Source organism: Rutilus rutilus (assembly GCF_951802725.1).
Source record: "Rutilus rutilus genome assembly, chromosome: 6".
Lineage (NCBI taxonomy): Eukaryota > Metazoa > Chordata > Actinopteri > Cypriniformes > Leuciscidae > Rutilus > Rutilus rutilus.
Genome location: NC_140214.1, coordinates 11,912,643 through 11,933,562, shown reverse-complemented (window position 1 = coordinate 11,933,562; position 20,920 = coordinate 11,912,643). Strand labels below are relative to the sequence as shown.

General features: G+C 38.9%; 1 protein-coding gene across 2 annotated transcripts; it reads right to left on the bottom strand.

The window, feature by feature from the left end:
* Window positions 1–698: 698 nt before the first annotated feature.
* On the bottom strand, window positions 699–17,919 carry keap1a (kelch-like ECH-associated protein 1a). Of its 2 annotated transcripts, XM_084410364.1 has the most exons (8): window positions 17,634–17,919; window positions 9,462–9,626; window positions 9,014–9,371; window positions 6,252–6,608; window positions 4,315–4,991; window positions 2,514–2,719; window positions 1,347–1,523; window positions 699–1,226 (listed from the first exon to the last, which is right to left on the bottom strand). In XM_084410364.1, the coding sequence occupies exons 3-8, from the start codon at window positions 9,221–9,223 to the stop codon at window positions 1,051–1,053; spliced, it is 1,803 nt and encodes a 600-aa protein (XP_084266490.1). In that variant the 5' UTR covers window positions 9,224–9,371; window positions 9,462–9,626; window positions 17,634–17,919; the 3' UTR covers window positions 699–1,050. The 2 variants fall into 2 exon arrangements, with proteins under 2 accessions (XP_084266490.1, XP_084266491.1); XM_084410365.1 differs by having other exon boundaries at window positions 9,014–9,626; window positions 17,684–17,897.
* Window positions 17,920–20,920: the final 3,001 nt, after the last annotated feature.

The following is a 20,920-nucleotide window of genomic DNA, read 5'->3' as shown; positions in this document are numbered from 1 at the left end:
TTCATCATGTTCAAATCACCAGATTCGGAAAACATTCCAGTGCAAGTTAAATTAATTTGATATTACATATAATTTGGTAGTAAAACTGTAAAGTTGCACATTTTATTGAGTATGTGCATTATGTAAGAGGCACCACAATTACATTTGATTGACACTATGTACAGTAAGTGTCCCATTGGGTGATCAAAAGTTCTTACACACAGTTCACACTCACTTGAACACCTGGGCCAAATACAGGAAATACATCATGGAAGCAGACAAGTGGTCAAGTCCAAAGACTGCAAGAGCCAGGATTGGGACAGGCTCTGAGTTCTCTCTGGAAGTAGAAGTCCTCCACCTAGTGGTAAAAAGCAAACACGGTAACCCTTTTTTATTAAGCCTGTCCCCTACATATAAGATATTTCTAATGCTTAATTGCTATCTATGATATCTTTACATATCATATTTACCTGTTTGTGGTTAAACCCTATGAAGAATATAAAGCATTATAACATGAAATCATAATTATACTAATTATTTAGGAGAACTGAGAACTGATTTAAAGGTGTTTTAGAAGACATTACAAATCATTTTTAAGAACTGTAAGAATAGCCTTTTAATGCATTATACGTCCTGACTTACTGCAAACGCGCCCCGAAAAAAAGGAAAGCTATCAGAAACATGTTCAAAGCAAAATCAAATCCCAAGCCAAACGTTCATCAGATTTCAGTGTTTTATAAGGTGTGCACATTAAACAGTGCATTTACAGACATGAAAAGCATTTTAGAACAAGCTCACAAAATTACGTGTTCAGCAGTTCGGCAAAAAGATTGTGCGTGTCTCAGTCATATTCATTTAGTCCTGATACAGCGATCAGCCCAGTGATTAGCAACGGTTCTCTCTCTAAATCACACACACTTTGTAGTGGATAGAGATTTATCAAATTTAACTTAATTAACCTAAAATGACATAGAAATGTTCTTATTGGCATCACATGCAAAAGGAAATTTGAAGGAAATCCAGCATGTGCTGTCTTCAACATGGCACGTGTTCACAGGTCAAATTTCCACATTACATCTCTTCCTCATCCTCCTCATCCTCTGCCAGGATTCCAGGACACGGTTCCATGGTTACAGCAACACCCATTCCACTGCGCCCAACAGGCATATCTGTTACAAACGTCCATACATTACTGCCTGGACAGTAGCACTCCACACTGGACAAGAAACCCCCTTGATTGAATCCACCTGTTATGGAATAATATTAAAGATTATTGACATTTGTGCATTAAGCAGATGCTTTTAGCCACTGCATTCAAGGTATACATTTGATCAGTTCATGCATTCCCTTCCACCAATCCATCTCACCTAACACATATATCTTGCATTGGAAGACTGTGACTCCATGTGCACTGCGGCAGTGGTTCATAGAGGCCATGGGTTCCCACACATCTCGAGCTATGTTATATCTCTCCATCGTTTTGAGTTGGGTTTGACCATCGTAGCCACCAACTGCATAGAGGTAGTTATCCATACACGCCACACCTACAAACAGAACACAAATCAAAGAACTTAGTACATGCCAACAAGTCTTTACTTCATTATTTTGAGTAAATTTGGAGTCTTTTTTTTTATTTGTGAGTACTGTATTTTCTGGTATGGAGCTTCCAGCCACACAATGAAAGTGAATGGTGACCAAGTCTGTCAAGAATTTCAAAGCATTATTTTCTTTGTATAACTTAAATGTATGCACTACTTTTATGATGTTTTTTTGAAGAGTGACAGTTCCTGGTTCCCATCTACATTCATTGAGTGGAAGAAAGCAGTGTGAACATTCTTTAAAATGTCTCCTTTTTTATTACGCAGAAGAAAGAAACATACAAGTTAGGAACAACATAAGGGTGCATAAATGATGAAAGAATTTTCATTCCTAAATGAATTATCCCTTTAAATCGTACATGTCTTTTTGTCGACTGCACAGGTAATTCTTCAACTCTTCTGAAATTAATTATTGATGACTATGCCATAGATTTAGCAGATAGAGAGAACACACTGAATTGTTGTGCAAGGCTGCAGGAACAAGCGACTCTGGGAACTAGGAATTCCTAGAAGTCCAGTCACCTTCATGGACATTTTTTAAATAGTTTGATCTTTTTTACTGATAAACATAGTGTATTAATTGTTTACTTAGAAAGTTGCATGTTATTTAGCTTATGTTTGATTCAAGTTTATTATGACATTTATTCATTTAGCGGATAGTTTTATCAAAGGCCCCTTCCAAAAAGCGATTCATCTTAAGGAGGCAATAACATGACAACTGCTAACAATACAAAGTTTCAAACACTGAATATGATGTTTTATGTTGTTGATTAGATTTGATGTAGTCATTTGTTCTCTTATTTTCCTATTGTTGCCTTTAGTCACTTTTATATAATGGCACGATTCATGCAGTACATCACATGACTGCGGTTAACATGTCAAATAAAAGAAAACAGTTCCAATCCATTAATTTGATAAATGGCGCAGGATATTTACCAAGGCCGCTCCGAACTGTGTTCATAGGTGCCACTTGCTGCCAGGTGTTCGTGTCTGGTTGATAGCGCTCCACCGTGTTCCATCGGTTGTCCCCGTCGAACCCCCCCACCACATACAGACTCCCCCCACACATGGCGACACCGGCCCCCAGTCGTGCTACTGACATAGGGGCCACAAATGTCCAGCGGTTTGTCTCTGGGTCATACCTGTGAAAACAATAAGCAAGAAATCCTTACAAACCAATTTAGATAATGTATGAATATGATTTCCTAGACATGGCAATGTTGAAGTCAATATAAAAGATCTTTTGTATCTCAGCCTCATCATTGCATTGTTTTTTTACAATGATATCCAGAGCCAAATACCAATCATAATTGCAAGCAATTCCCATGAGCTGTTATATCACCAACAGAATGTCACAAATTTAAAATCAGCCTTCAGCAAGAAGAGGTTGTATTTAACCTGCCAACAATGCAAAATCTCCATTTAAAAGCTTGTGAAGACAGCTACTGTTACTGACCCAAGAGTTTCTGTCTCACAGCACAACAGAGGCACATATATTACCGAGTCTTGAATTTCACACATCTTTGAAATTGTAGATGATCTATCGACATTTATTGTTTGAATGTGTGTCTAGCTCTAATTCTTAAATAGAATACACGCACTTTCTCTCCCTGCATTCCTGGACAGATTAACTTTCCGCTTTGAGCTGCTCGCTCAGATATAAATTATCCTCAATAGGACTCACATGCCTCTGTTATGAATCTATACTTGAGCTGTTGTCTACAAGAAATAGCAAAAATAAGAAATAAAGACAAAGTTAATGAAGTTTATGCCACTTGTACATTCTCTGCTTGTGGCATAATGTATCTTGTTTAAGGATGTTTATTTACTGTATACACGTTTGGGGTCAGTATGATTTGTTGTTTTAAAGAAATTGTATTCAGCAAAGATGCATCGAATTGATCAGAAAGGGTATGGAGTAATATTTGTAATATTACCAAAAAAAAGGATTAAGGATTAATCAAAGAAGCCTGAAAAAGAAAATGTATAATGGTTTCCACAGGAATATTAAGCAGCACAACCGTTTTTAACATTGATAATAAGAAATGTTTGGTGAGAATAAGAGACTTCTGTCCAATTCCTCTCTCTCTCTCTCTCTCTCTCTCTCTCTCTCTCTATCTATATATATGTGACATTGAGGTACAGTACTCAACAAACAACATGGCACTTTCGTTTCAGGTTCCTGATGAATCTCTCTAACCTGATCTGTCACCATTGGCAAATAAATATAAAATATTCATATCATTACACTTATTGAGAAGATGAGTTTCTTCTGAAAGGCCTAACCTGACTCTGTGCCGTGGAATGTACGTTATGAAACAGATTTGCCTGAAGCTTGTTAGTCAAGAGTGACTGCTCTGAAAAGAACAGAGCAAACTCATCTCTACACCCTGATGGAAGGAGATTGTTTTTAAAGTCAAAACACTTTCTGTAGCTGATGAGCGACGCGTCACAAGTGTAGCGTGTATTGTAACCTTTCTGGTAGGATTTCATTTTTATCACGTTCTGTGTGAATGTTCTTCTGTCGGACAGGTGCGCGACTCAGTCTTTGGTGTAATAAGAACTTCAACCAACCAAGTTTAAATCTGTCATTCTGCACTGTGCTAATGTTTTGATTCCGCTAGCGTTGGTATAATAGAAAGGAAATATAATATAAAGGGGAAAAACCCCACTGCGTAAAACAAACCTTGACAACACAAAACCTTTTTGAATTGTTTTCTTCCTGTCCCAGCCTTACCTCTCAACGCTGTTATGATGTGTAGAGGCATGTGAACCCCCTACGGCATAAATGCTTCCGTCAATGACCCCGACACCCACTCGGTTTCTGGGCGTGTTGAGCGCAGCCAGCTGGGTCCACTGGTTAGTCATTGGGTTGTAGCAGGACAGAAATCCAGACTCCGTGTTGTTCTGCAGAGAGAGATTCCGTCCCCCGACCGTATAAATGAGCCCGAACAACACGCAAGCCCCTAGCCCGCTACAGGGAGATCCCATGTCAGATAGCTTTAGCCAGACATTCTTCCGTGAGTCGAAGGCTTCCAGAGAGTCCAGAGAGTGTTGCCTGTAACCTCCCGCTATGTAGATGAGTTGCGTCCCACGATGAGGAGGGGGCGGCAATGATTTTCGAAGAGCCATGTCCTGGAAGATCTTGGACAGGAAGTCTTTGCAGGAGTTGGCCTTGCTGAGGATGGGGCAGGACTGCAGTTGCCTTTTGAGGAATGTGGGCGGCAGGGCATAGATGTGGACAGCGTTGAGGAGGGCATGAAAGTACTGCGCCCGGCCCTCCGCATCCCAGCGGACCCAGTCAATGCAGGCCTTGTAGACCTCGGATTCGCAGAGCACCTTTAGACTGTCCTGACTGATCAGCTCTAGCAGCTGGCAATGGGACAAACTGAAGAACTCCTCCTCTTTGGTTACCTGTGACATGAGGATAGTTAGATCTGAAAAGTATACTGAACAAGTCTTGACTTATTGAATTTGTATTTATGGACTTTTGTAACTATTTTTAAATATCAATAACAAACTTGTAAATATGTAAACAAGTGAGGAACAATATATTAAAAAAGAACAAATTAAAGGAATGTTCACCTTTTTCCATAAAGGGGCAGTCACATTTATCATTGTTCTGTGAATTTTTGAGGGCTAAATGCAGTCATTTCAATAGGAATCCACATGATTGAGAATTTAGCATTAGTGCCAAAGATTTCCCCACATAGATTTCGCAACAGGTTCAAGTTGATCACGTAGATTTGCCAAGTTGACCAACAGAAAGCTGTTTGGTTTAGAAGTAACTACTGTAAGAACTGTGCTTCATATATCACTACACTATTGGCGAAAGACAATGGAGCTTTTCTGCCAGCAAAATTTCAAAGAAATTTCGCTAATGTGACTGCACCAAAATGAATATTATTTGATCATTAGGGAGCTCACAAATCTCATTCATGCTTATTTTTAATAAAAAAAATTGGTGACTTTAGACACATTGTTTAAGGTTTGACATCATTGACACCAAACGTCCTTTTTTATGCCACCAAAGGCCATTTTCATGGCAAGAACAGGGTGGTTTAAAAAACAATATATAAACTCTTATCATCTGGTTCTTTGAATAGATGCGAATTGGATAGTCAGTAAACAATGACTTTAATTTCTTGCTTTTTCTATTTGTAGCTATTGCTTGGCTTCAGAAGATGAGCAGCATGGGTCGTGTGGACAACTTTTATGGTACTTTTGTTATGGTAAATACATTTATGCTTTACGTTTAATATTTGAGCTTGACAGTATAAATCACCATCCACTTTCATTGTATGGAAAAGTGCAGCTTGCACATCTCTTTTCGAGTTGAAGAACAAAGTAATAAAGAAAGAAAAATAATACAGGTTGGAGTGACATGAGCATTTTTGGGTTAATTATAGTTTTTGGGTTAACTATTGCTTTATTGCATGATTCATTTGACAGCTGGATAATTTATACGAATCAATATCCATCTGCAAGGCAGACCTGAGTTCCATTGACAAATCAATTAGCTACACAGCGCTGTTCTCTACAGCCTTCATTCATTCACAGACTAACTGTTACAGGTCAATGGCTCAGTACAGTTACTTAAGAGAGCACAGCAGGTGGAAACTATCGATTGCTGCTAACTGACACTTCGGTGAACGGAGTCTACAGGGCACGCACCTCATTGAAGTGAGTGTTGATATACTCTCTTGTGCGAAGGTGCAGCTCGGTGCAGCCGATCTCCTCTGCAAACCTCGAGATGCCTATGACGTTAGACGGCTCCAGGTTCTTCGTGAGGAAATCGCAGCATGCTTTGGCCACTTCTTCCATCTGATAGCGCATTGCTGTCAAGAGGACGTGAAGAACGCACTTCTCACCCACTGTGATCCGCGAGGTGTAGGCATAGTCAATGAGCCGACTGATGACCTGAGGACACGCGTCTCGCAGGGTGACCTCCGAAGCGTGGCATTCCTTGAAGTTACTGGTGAACATGGCTTTGAAGTAAGGACTGCAGGCAGCCAGCACCAGTTTATGCACCTGGGGAATGTAGACACTTGTTCATGGCTGGTGTAAAAAAAAACAAAAAAACAGGAAGGACACACCTCAAACTAAATTATAAGAGCTGTGGCCAGTTGCATAAACCAAATTGCAAATCCAATTTTATTCTTTAAAATTGTTAATAACTTTTTAAAGTCAGTAACATAAAAACGTAGATTGGTCTTAATTTGACACCGAACAGTAAGACTGATTACCCCTAACTAACTTCTAGTTGATTATACTAGTTCTTAAGACACCGTCTTAACATAATGGCTATGTTTATGCAACTGGCCCCTGTACAGTATGTGCCATGTACTTGTAATTACAATTAAATGTAATAACAATTAAATTAAATTTTGACAAATATTTCTGGAAACCCTTAGGTTTTGGGAGGGGGTTTACAGAAAAGTACTTAGGCATAAAAAGGCCTTTTTTAGCAGGCGTTTTAGGCCTAAATGGGTTAACATGTACTAGCATAATTCTTCACTTGTGATGAGAACAATTTATCTTTATGCTCTGTAATTTGCAGTGTCAGAGACATACCCTGTTAAAAAGAAACTAAAACACACTTGACCTGTTTCTCTGAGATTTGCTAGTTGGAATATAATTTTGGGGTTCCAAGAAGAGTAATCAATGTAGTTTACTATACAACGTACTAGAGAACAACTCGTATATACTAGGGATGCATTGATATTAAAATTCTGAGCGATGCAATAAGTCAATTGTTTTTTTGTTTTTTTTTATTATATGTTAAGGCCAATAGTCAACACATCTATATTATTTGTCTAAATAAATTAAAAACAAAACACTAAAAACTAAAACCAATTCTGCAAGTAAATTTAGGCATAAAAACAGTGTGAAGAATGCACAAATATATTTTTGAAGCTAATAATTACATAAATACACAAAGGCCCTTTTATAACAATAATGTAATGTCAATATTTGTTGCAAAATATCTCAAAGCTGTCAGTCAGTATGAGTAATCATGAGACACTGCCTTCTAACAGATTAAGGCCACTCAGTCTTATGTATAATTGAGATACTGCTGATGTATACGAGCACTGTATATGGTATGGAAAAAGTCCTGTGATGTTCACTCAAAAACCAGGAAACCAAAATAGCCCAAAATAAAATCCTGAAATACTTAAAACTACTGTATGCTAACACTGTCTTCTATCATGCAATTGTGTGAACCTCAACTCCTTTAAATCAAAAAAACCTACGGTTAGAACAGACTGTGCTGCAATGGGAGATCTCATGACACTTAAGTAGAATAAGGGTGCGCCTCAATCAGCTCCCTTGCTTCCTACGTCGTGAATCAGTATATTGTGTACACTAATTCGGGCACTGGAAAGGATAGGACCCTGGCTCACTACACATTGGGACACATGACTCTATTTCCGTCTATATAACATCCTCATTGTACAACATCACTACAAGTATTTATGAACAACAGCAGAACTGATATCTTTCTGGCATTATTGTTATTTAAAGTACATTATGATAAATACTTTGCTTGTTACATATACATGCCACATTTCAGCCGTAAATAAATCAGAAATGTTAGCTAGTTTATGTTCATAACCTGTCTAACAATGTAATGCCAAAATATAATTAAATAATGGTTTTAAAAAACATCTATCGCATGTCATTATGTGTAGTGAGTTGGCTCACGTGGCTTATGTTTCGCACATCAGAACTTCCGTTAAAGGGTTAGTTCACCCAACGTCACAACCCAACGTGTGTTGTACGTCACACGCATCACACACATGACCAGCGTCGGCCAATTGTGAGCCTACGTGTGACGTACAACACAGATGCGCTACGCTGTTTTACTACGTGAAAAAACTCGAGGCCCAGAGAGAAGGAAATGAATAGTGGAATAAAGTGATTATTTTTGTTTGTTTTTGCGCACAAAAAGTATTCTCGTCGCTTTATCAACTTAAGATTGAGCCACTGTAGTCACTTGGACTATATTAACGTTGTCTTTAATAACTTTTCTGGGCCAGCAAGTTTTAATGTCTTAGAAGTCTATGGAGGAGTGAGCCAGCTCTCAGATTTCATCAAAAATATCTTAATTTGTGTTCCGAAGATGAACGAAGGTCTTACGGGGTTGGGTCATACAACATGAGGGTGAGTAATTACTGACAGAATTTTCATTTTTGGGTGAACTAACCCTTTAAGGGAACATAGTAAGCACCGATGCTCCTTGGTTTTCACAGTGCATTGTGAGACTTTTAAGGAAGCAAACGTTTAAGTGCATTGGTAGGATTTTGGGATTGAGACAGCCCTTAAAATGGCCGACTCCTTGATCAGTGCCCTGACTACTGAACTAGGGAGATGACTGAGACTAAGACACCTTTTCACCTAGTGCACCTTTAAGGACTGACCACTGTAAATCTCACCTTAAAATCCACTATCTTGTCCTTGTACATCACATGTAGAACCAGATCACAGAGCAATTCATGATGGCGGAACTCATCCATGACCTGCATGGCTCTAGAGGGATGACTTTCAACCGTGTAATCCAAGTAACCATGACCCCTCATGGAGGGCACCACGATGGCAGAGAAATCCTCATCTTTAATGGGCCTCTTCTTTCTTGGACAGTTCATTCTTTGAGACCTAGAATGTCACTGATATATATATTCAGGAAACGGATGGTGACTGCAGCGACAAAATATCTATATCCATCCACGTGTCATGAAGAAAAATAGGCACAACTGATGATCGCTTAGGGATAGAGAGCCATGTTTCTTCTGCCTGGTTAGAAGTCCACCATACAAAGATTCTGTATCAAGCCAAGTTGACATTTTTGAAATATTCACAGTATATAATAAAAAGATACTATACCATCACTTCCTTTAAATCAGACAAATGCTGCCTTTTCATCTTTATTGACGAGGTAAAAAGTCATTTATATCCTCTTAAATTATTTTAAGCATTCGCATTAAAAATGCAATATTCTTTTCTTCCAAAAGGTTATTGTCCTCCGAGATGGATCGTGCTCTTTTCACCCTGTAAAAAAAACACACACACAAAAAAAAACAGATAAAACACTGAGAAATGTTTTGTTAATCCCTCCCCCCACCCCCCAGTGCTTTCATTGTTTATCAGATGCATAATTTAATATAGCCAAAGATGATTAAGGAAGATATCTTGGATATAAAACTAAACAAACACAACATGCAATAGGCAAAGGAATACAATGGCAGCTTTACGCAAATCCTGCAGAGGCCATTTCTATCATAACAATATGTACAAGAAACTGTCTTTAATTACAGTCTGTGTTGACAGTTGCATAGACTTGGTTGAATCATGTTTTACTTCCCTATTTCTTGACGGATGTCAAGTAGACAAAAAAAAAAAAAAAAAAAAAGTCAACAGCAAAGCCTTGTTCACAGACGAAACACGTGATTTCCTGCATAATACAGACAGTACTTCCAAAACCATGCTTCAATGGTAATAAATAATAACCATGTATCAACCATGTATCAAAAGACCTTTGTGGACACTAACATGGTTTTCGAGTGAAGGCCAAAGTCTCTGTTGTTTATCAGTCTTGGTTGTGTTGTTCATCAGAAACGAATTTTTTTCATGGGTTATGTAACGTCCAACACTTGCAGGTCATTTCTGTTGCTGTTATTGCACAACTCAGTGTTGAAGACACTTATTTGTCTTAAAGCACAGTTTATCACAAGACAACGCTGCCAGCCACGGCTTCTTTTGGAACTAAGAGAGCTCCTTCAGTCGTGGCCTCCATTACTCATTGTGTCATGTTCCCACATGCCATACTGCAAAGCAGGACTTTAAAGAGAACTTTAAAATGCTGAGCCATGCACATTAGCTCCATGGCTTTGGTGGGATTAACCATTAACTTGCCGAGTGTCCGGTTATTTGAAAAATAATAGAACAGAAAGTGAAAAGCTCTGGAACTTTCCTGGTAGGTGCTGCCAAGTGAACTCTTGTCCTGGTTAACTACTATGATGTGCTGTGGAAGATGATGCAATGTCATTCAAAACCAATATGCTGTGTCTGTGGAATATTTATGAAGAACCTTTACACAGCACTTTCCATTCAATAGCTTTGATTATTCACTATAGATATACCACTGTTTGTTTCCATTTAAGGGGTGGTTGTGATTTCACTTTTCTAACTTTAGTTAGTGTGTAATGTTGCTGTTTGAGCATAAACAACATCTGCAAAGTTACGACGCTCAAAGTTCAAAGCAAAGGAAGATATTTGCTTTTAAAGAAATCATATTTTAAGGACTACAGCAAACAGCTGGAAGGGACTACACGACATTCCTCCCGGGTTAGTGACATCACTAACCCTAAAATTTACATAAACCCCGCCCCCGGGGACGAGCAGTCCATGTTGAGAAGAGGAAGAGCTGTTGTAGTAGAGCACAGTTGTGAGTCTATTCAAGCTGTCGCATACGTGTTTTCACATGCACAGTGCGTAACACAAATGCAATAGCATGTCACTGTAGGCATCTTACAACAGTTCCTACACGAGCGATTTTATAGATTATCATGACATAATTGAAGATAATTAACTCCACATCAGCAACATAAATTCATCAACTAACCATTCAGAAACGTCCTGTTGCATTCTACATGTTGTCACTTCTTTTTAAATCTCTCCATCATAGTCCGACTCCAGTTTAAACATAAAAAGGCAGAACAGTTTCTGACATTTTAATGCTTGTCTAATCGGAGCTGCTAAAACACATAAGAGCTCTTGAAGCTCCGCCCTCTGTGCCGGGAGCAGCAGCTCATTTGCATTTAAAGGGGTCATATGATGGGATTTCTCATTTTCCTTTTTCTTTAGTGTGTTATGTAGCTGTTCAGGGACGTGCACAGGGGGGTTGCTCAGGTTGCCCAGGCAACTGCCCATATGCCCTTCTCGACTCACGTTGCCCTTCCGAAAAAAAAAAAAAAAAAAAAAAAAAAAAAAAATTCGTATCGTACAATGGATGCAGAATTTCACGTAGGCCTAGATAAAAAAAAAATGTTTTCGCAAAGCCTCATTCACTTCCATTCGGGCACCGAAAGTGAAAGTCAGTAGGGGAAGGGCAAACTCTGTTTAAGTGGCTGCAGCGCTGCACGCGACCGGTGTAGCAGCTGATTCTGTTCCCTACCGGAATTCCTGTTCCCTTTATGCAATCATACTACAAATCATGCGTAGTTGCCCAGTTACCATCAGAACTGATACGAGCAAGAAGCACAACTGAATGTACGGGAAGCCAAAAGGTTAAAAAAGGATTGTATTTTTTCCAGAAATTTAAGCGTTTTTTTTTTTTTTAAGCGAGTTTTTCCCCATCTGTCAATTCAATCCAGATTATTTCTTTTCAAATTTAAAATAATAATAATAATAAAAAAACAATAAACAATAATATGAGGAACTCTTTTTCTCATGTGTATTTTGGTGACATTTAACATATTGTTAATACATTTTGTATACTGTTTACAAAGTTGTATATCATAAACCTGTCATCTCTGACGTTTTGCAATCTTTATAAATATTAATAAGACCATAATATGAGGCATTGAGTTTGGACATAAACACGGTCAGATAAGGCAATTTGTATGGGCAAAATTCAACTGAATATATTCAGACATAATACAAAAAACTATGAACAAGTGCGAGGGGGGGGGGATTCAGTTCAGAGCAACTGCCCCTCAAAATTCCTGTGCACGTCCCTGTAGCTGTTAGTGCAAGTATAAGATCTGCAGAGTTACAAAGCTCAAAGTGTCAAACCTAAGCCCCTTTCAGACAGAGATTCCGGAAAATACACGGATAAAGTGACCCGGGTTCGTTTGATTTTGGTTCATTCACACTGCCAGTGATTTTCCGGAATCAGAGAGTGCGTTCACACACCACCTGTAAAAATCCCGTAAAGACACGTGACATGGATGTGACATGTAGGGTAGAGTGGGGGAAAACGCCCCCCTGGGGTAAAACGCCCCCCACCTGTTTTTCCCAAAATAACCACTAAAAGTAGTCAATATAGGTTTTTACTGTTGCTATGCACTACGTTGATAACGGGGATATACAAATCTCTATGGAGAAGCTGACACCAACGACACATTTGAAGAGAAGAGGATTACATGGTAAATGCTATAATTTTCAGATATTAGTAAATAAGTGTTTAAGAGAATATTGTTCTGCAGGATATCACAGTGATGTATGATAGATGAATAGTGAAGTCTGTAGTTTGAGATCATATATTATTTATAAGGAATATAATTATATTTTAAAAATTAAACATTATTTTAAAAAAACTCATAGCTTGTGGGGTAAAACGCCCCCTACACTGAGGGGTAAAACGCCCCCCCCCCCCCCCCCCCCCGGGGCAGTTTCTCTATCATAATTACTATAATAAAATATTTCTGTCTATCAAATCCTTTGTTTTACACTTAATGCAGTATAACTAGGTGGTAAAATCAAAATATTTGAACAAAACTTGAAAAAGTGCGCAAGTGATACCTCATACCTCAAGTGAGCATTAACTAGCTAGCTTGCTAGCACAGTTAGCTCACTGATGGAAGGTAGTTAATTTTGCCTATTTTGAACATTTCTGAAATAAATATTAATATATATATACATGTTGATACATTACTTGCCTTTTACCTTTAGTGATTAAAAACTATTGTCTGTTAATTTTGCTGTTTATCTATGAAGCAAACTGGTTGGTAAGAAAGGGGGCATTTTACCCCACCTTGGGGGGCGTTTTACCCCACCGCTGGGGCAAAACGCCCCCTTTGTACAAAAATATTTTCAGTGGAAATACTAATTAATTATGAAGGCTGAGCAATTTTAATATTTGGTGAATAACTCCTGCCATAGTCACTCAAAACCGGGATGGCAATTCTAGTCACATTTATGTTTTGTTTCACTGTAATGTCACATTTTCCTTAAGGGGGGCGTTTTCCCCCACTCTACCCTAATGTCTCAGCATCGTCTTAAATTTGCTTATGAGCTGCGATTTCTCTCTCGAGAAACCACGCTTGTGCATTTTTTTCTCTGATTCGATCATAAACTTGCGCATTACGTACCGTTTCACAGCCGGCGAACGATCCCGGCTTCAGCGTCAGCACTACGACACGGCATTATTATGGCTTTTGTTCACACAGCGCGCGTTCCGGGACTGAACACGGCAATGTTACTAGGTCCCCAACCCGGCATCAATCCCGGGTCGTGTTTGCGTTCACACAGAGGGCGTTCTGGCAATTTGCCGGCAATTTCCCGGGTTCAAAGCGCTGTGTGAAAGGGGCTCTAAAGAGATATTCTTTGTAAAAGTTAAGAAGGCGTAATTTTTATTCTCTCTGTATTATTGTTGCCTCCGGCACCGCCATGTCGTGGAGACGCTGTGTTTTCAGTTGCGAAAGCCAAACTACTTTGTTTGGCCTTTCAAAAGAAGACGCAATTAGAAAACAACTTAATTTACAATTAAAAATAAAAAGATAGTATAAGTCATTATAATCAGTAATTATGTCCCCAATGAAAAAACACCTTACCAATCAGATACGATCTGGTCCAGTTGCGCTGGCAAAGTTGATCGATTAGCTTGGTCATCTGCATTTTCCGGTTTAGATTCGGGCTCGAATTGATAAGGTAGTACCCGACATTATAACCTGTCATTATTGCTTTGGGAGCTGATGTTCCAAATATGCTAAGGGACATGACATTTCCGTCACACGCTTAAGGTTTTTGGGCCAATCACAATAAATGCACTGGATCGCTAGCCAATCAGAGCACTCCGTGCTTTTCAGAAGGATGAGCTTTGTAAAAATTGATGTGTTTCAGAAAGGCAGGGCATAGAGGAGCAACAATAATGTACAGTGTGTGTAAAATAATGACTTTTTTAACCTAAAACTGCGTAAACACTATTAAACCAAATACAAAAAATAATTTTCTTTTTAGAACCATAATATGACCCCTTTAAAGGGACACACACGAAACGACGATGCGTTTTTACTGACCCTCAAAAAGGGACAATTTTAACATGCTGTAAAAAAAATCATATCTGTGGGGTATTTTAAACTAAAACTTCACATACACACTCTGGGGACAACAGAGACTTATTTTACATATTGTAAAAAGGGGCATTATTCCACCCCTTTAACCGATGTTACGTGACTAAAATGCAATTTTTCCTCTTGCGATAAGTCATTCCAAAAATCATGGCGACGGATATTGGTATAGGTTTATGTATATCGCAACCACCACACTTGCCATTATTTTTAATCGAAGGAGACGTAGGTGTGTTATCCAAGCATAAATGGCAAGGAAAGCCCCTTATACTTGGGAGTGGCAAGGAAAGCCCCTTATACTTGAGAGTGGCAACGTAGAGCATATATATACACACTTACATGGTACAATTACAACATGCATTTTACTGCAGTTATGGCTCAGATTATATGAATAATCACATGATCATAATTGAACTATTCCTCTAAAGGTCATAAAAGTCATAAAACCCTAAAACTAATTTTGAGATATCAACAGATATGTACCGGTTACACATCCATAAAAACATCAATAACACTCATTATCTTTATTTTCAGATGTCACAAAAGACCATTTCAGTGTCGGTGCTGTTCGTTCACCTCTGCCTGTTCAGCTTTGCGTCCGGACACGAGCCGTGATCAGAGCTGGAGTTTGACTACCAACAAATGGAAACACGTGGAGCGCACATAAGAGCGGTTTCAGCACGGAATGCCACAATGACTTTAACAACACAAAGTGCTCATCACTTGGAGAGAGAGAGAGAGAGAGAGAGAGAGAGAGAGAGAGAGAGAGAGAGAGAGAGAGAGAGAGAGAGAGAGAGAGAGAGAGGGAGGGAGGGAGGGAGGGAGGGAGGGAGAGAGAGAGAGAAAGGCAGAGAGGGAGGGGGAGAGCGAAGTTCCACTGTGTCACAGTTATATAGCTGAGGTTATTGAGTGCACAAAACACTTCATTAATAACTGCATCATAACACATCTCCATTGCTCTGTTAAAGAGACAGTCAGTCTATGAGCAGTCTGCAACGTGTTCATGACTACGAGGAAAACTGTGAATCATAAAAGACACATGGTGCATAGTAGGGTGGTGATAACTGACCAAGAATCAGGCTGACCGATGAAGTTTCTAAGTACACTACATAACACTGAACTTTTTGCATAATGATTGTGATAAGTTAACTCGGAAAGAGAAGGATATGTTCACACACAAACACACACACTATAGGAATGCAGTGCTGTGTGATTCACAGAGATGACTAATGATAATTGAATTAGTTCAGGGCTCAACAATAAGGCTCAACTAATGGCCCTGGGTCAGTGTGAGAGAGTTTTGGGATAGTCTTATGAAGTCCTGATCACCCTGTCAGAGTTTTTTTTTTGTTTTTTTGTTTTTTTTGCAATAATGACCAGCTAACTGTACAGTACTTTATCCCTAACAGAACTTCTAGCTATTATTTGTAAATAAATCATATATAAAAACTAAATTACTACAGAGACAAAAAAAATATGATGCTAAAAATAAAATGTATGAGTGCTGTTGTTATTAAATATGTTTTGAACGAATTTGTTATATTACCAATTTAATAATTCGGTCATAAATACTGGTAGGGCTTCATGTCAACACCTACTAGCATTATGGTGTGTTGATGTTTTCTTTCACAAATGGAAATAGAGTTATAATAATGGTGAAACAACGGTGCACAAATCACTGAGGCTTTTCTCTCAACTGTCTCGTAAGAAGGTTTATTAATAGTCAACACCGAGTTCCTTGCCACTGTCACATTTTGGCTGGCTGAGATGGGGCCACTTTATATTTTGCATTATTTTCCTGTTTAACTATATGTATTGTACATTGGACTGCATCTCTCTTCTCCCCTGAGCCCCTTGAGTTTTAACAGATTCCCAAAGCATGGGGTGAATTTGATTGGGGGTAACAGAATGAATAGGGGAAATCCATCGCGCTATGATTGGATACGCTCGGTTATGATTGGATGCGAGTAAATCCCACCTCTTGTTTTCGTGCGCGTTCTCTAATCGGCCTGAATGAAGACAATGATGGCTAATGGGAAGACTAATTAAAGAGTAAGTAAACAATGATATCACTGCTTTATGTCATGTCATGTCAAAATCAAACTGGAAATGGCCTGAAAACATGATGACTGTGGGTAGTTTTAGTGAGCAATCTGCTTGGTGAAGCACATCTTCGTCTGTGACCAGTAAAAGCTTGATGACTGCTGAAAATAAGTTTGACTATTAAAAAGAAAAGCTGAAAATTAGTTCACAAATAATATTACTATTGCCATTATAAATGTAAAAATGCGTAAAAACACTAACTGAAATGAAACTGATACTCCGCAACCGCTTGGAATGGGTTTCTCGTGCAAGTAGCATGACATTAAATAGAAAACCCGGAATTGCCTCCAAGCCCAGTGATTACAAAACGCTTCGAGTGTGGGAGGGAGGGGTCGCCCCTCTTTACTCATAAACGCTGTTCCAGTCCGGGTTTTAGCATGTTCGTTGCTTGGTGAGACCCAAAGCTTGACGCTTTGGCTTATTTCGGAACTATTTTCTTTTGGCTGAAAAGAAATGCACGAACTAACTCGCCAAACTTTGCGTGAAACGTAAGTTACTCGATATTTTTAACTACTGTATAATATTACACTATCAATCGTGCTGTAGTAGTAAATATCAGCACCGCAGTCTCGTGCCAACAGCTGGATCAGTACAATGCTACTACAGTAACATGCTCGTGTGATATTGCATTATTAAGAACAAAACTACTCTGTCAGCACTTTCCTTTGGGGAAAAACATGAAGCAGTAATCCGAGATATTAATAAATGTGACATCATTACACCGTGGGCTATCGCACCCCTGATGAAATTGTGCTGATACGACGAGAAGCAAAAAAAAGAAAGACTTTTAGTTAGTTAGCCCCGTACGGGTCAAGTGCGTGCAGGTCTCCATCGACACCAAACGCAATTATCTATCTAAGTTACACCCGCTAAAAACACTCACCTTGAATCAGGAACCGACGACAGTTCTCCACTTACTGGTCAGTTACTTACTTGTCAGTATAACGTTAGATGATTTATTTAAATGATGCTGATCAAATAAAAATAAAAATAAATAAATGAAGAGGTGAATGCCCTCCGCGCACATTCACGAACAGAATGTTCCTGTAGCTGGGCGCGTAAAACGTCAAAGCAAAGCACACACGAAAAAAAACGAAAGTTTGCTGTGCCGCGAAGCTCCACCGCCTTCCAGCTGTCAACTGCCTGTGTGTGAGAAACGCGCGTACACTGTAACTCACGCTCGCGCGGCGCGCGCCCGCCAGCAGAGCGAACTGGTGAAGGAGGCTCGTGCACAATCTCTAGCGCGCTCCCGCTGGCAGCGTTCCAAACACACAAGAGTGCCTGCTATTGACATCAGCATGACTGTGCAACTCCTCATTCAGCTGAACGAGATCTAATACAGGTTGAATGACAAACCGAAAGCAAATATATCGAGGACTGTCAGTTGATCTCATTTGTCATTTGAATACTCGTCTCAGGTGATCCATCTCTGAGGCTGAGAGCCTCACGGTCTGGAAAAATTGACAAGTTCGTTGCCAAGAATTCTTTACGTTGTTATGTAAAAAGCAAACAGACACCCACTGGGAAACCCTCTTCCTAATCCTAGATGAAATTTGTATTTGCAGTGTATTTGTTTGGGCTTGTTGGGATTTTAATTGTCCCTGAAGCTTTAGTGAGTCAGAATAGGCTATATTATATGGTGAGTGGCATTCCACAATAATGAACAAGCTAATCCACATTTTAACCAGGGAGCTTCAGCCGCCTCAAAAGTAGTGATTAACAATGTTGACAGAAAGCTGTGCAGTAAAATGCCAATATTATTGGAAAATGTTTAACAGAAATGACTGAATCGTTGCTTATATGCACAACATATTTACTCACCTTTACATTAGCTATGGATAATGGTCCTGCGTGTGAGATTCTATGTAGAATGTAAATTATTTTTGTTGACATCCTTCATATTAAGAGTGTCGTTTTTATATATAAATGACATAGGCCTATATCAGATTTTATGGATCTCTGGCAGATAGCAGATTGTTTTACAGTATTCCTGAAAGGCTTCCCGAAGATCTTATTCCTTGTTGGGTTACACCCAGGCCTTTGACCTTAGCAGAATTTGTGAGGTTTGTTTTGCTGATTCTCGCCTTGTCATAGTATTAAGGAAGTCACTGAAGCAGGAACATGCAAATTCCACCAAGAGCAGGAGGTGCAAGAGCAAATAATGTTCCAACAAAGGACAGCAAAGTTTACTGTTAGAAAGATCGGGTACATATGCAAAGCATTACATCAGCGATAGCATCGAATTCTTTTTTATCAGTTTCATGAAAGTATTTTTAACATTTAATCAATTTATTATGATAATTATATGATTGCTATGATAATTATAATAAATAATCCACTCATCTGCCAACCTTTTACTGTTTAGAAACACAATGAAATATCAACATTTGGTATTGAGGACGGGTGCAATTGTTATTTTGTCTTCTTTCATACTGCACTAGATACTAGACTTTGTCTTGCAATAATATGTAAACCACTTTCTTGTCATGCGTGCAAGACCTCAGGTGTGCTCTTTTACTGCCAAGAGAATAAAGACAATGACAAAGCAGTTCAGAAGAACATGAGATAGACTGATGACCCTGCATGCACAGCACTTTGTCCAGTCAGCCCCCATCCCATTATGCAACCCGCTCTACTTGTTTCTCTATTTAATGACATCTATCATATATTAATATAATATAATTATATTTATCATATAAAAAGCCCATTGTGTCTGATTGCTTCAAAGATTCATTGGTAATGTGTATTAAAGCAATTTGTAGATTGATTATTCAACACAAAAAAACAGTAACAGTGAACTGAAATGCAATGGCTCATTTAAAAAAAAAAAAAAAAAATTTGCATGTGAAAATTGGCTAAATAACCATTTTTTATGTGCTTGTTAAGATGATCTGACTGCTTGCATACAACTTTGGAGATTTCATTATTTTTTACAATCCTGGAATCAATTGCCAAACTGAGTTAAACACACTGTGTTTGTGCTCCCTCTAATGGTTGCCTCTGAATGACACGCAGCTCAATTGCCTGGAGATTTGCTTTATGCGACTCGTGTTCTTTGTATGTTGTTAGACAGTACAAAACAAAAGCATCATCATGTATAAATAAAAATTTGAACAGCATCTTTTGGCAGAACAATTAGAGCATGTAAATGATCACAGAATAGTTTTTATCTATTAATTTGCCTATGCATTGACTTTAAAATGTTCAAATAGCTCTATTTTCTTAATCAAATCAAAAGCCCTGGGTGTGTTGAGATATTGTAGGGCTTTGAGTCATGTATTTGAATTGAACAACAAAACATTCCCCAAATATTTTTACTTGAGAGTGCAGAACCCGTTTGAGTTAGAGGTTATGGGGAGTAATGGTTTGTGGGGAATTAATAAAAAATTGGCAAAAAAAGAGAATGAAGGGTGAAATATTGTATTCTTTTTTTGATTGTCGATGCATTTCACCCAGCACATTGAATCCAGATGGAATGAGGAGAAAGAGCAAGTTAACAACTCAGTGTTCCTTGGGATTTTCGGCTACACGTTTGCTAGATCTTGCCATCACCGAGTGTATGGTTGATATACATCTGTCATGCATTATTCGGGGGTGAGGGGGGGGGGTGCTGCCAAAGGTGCTTCTCTGGCTTTAGAAACTATTTCAGGGGTATCTGTCAGAAATGATGGTCTGATTTGTATTTCTTTGACTGTTAATTCACATTTATCTGTTCTTTAGAAAAATAATAATACATTATAACATACATTACAATGTAAACAAAGCTTAGCCGAGTCTGGAAAGGCTTTGACCCTACTTCAAACAAACATTTTCTCCCAATCAGTGAGGATTGGACCGCTGGGGTCAGTGACTGTCTCTGTGTATTAAGAGGAAATTGCTTGATTTACAGTGATTTCAGCACATGTTTCGCAGAGCTGGAGCCTCTCCCAGCTTTCCAGACATTTTTGAGAGGGTTTCTGTGTCGGCCAAGTTGATTGGACATAAAATGCTGAGGTGTGTTGGACTAAGGTTTACCCCTCATTGGATAATCATCATTATATTACTGCATGTCCAATTTGGGCTCCTCGGAGGGCTTCGAAACAAAGCAGCCAATACTTTCACACTCGGCTTGAATGCCGCGAGTCAAAGCCTGTGTCCCGAAGAGAATTCCCACTGAAATCTTTATGGTGG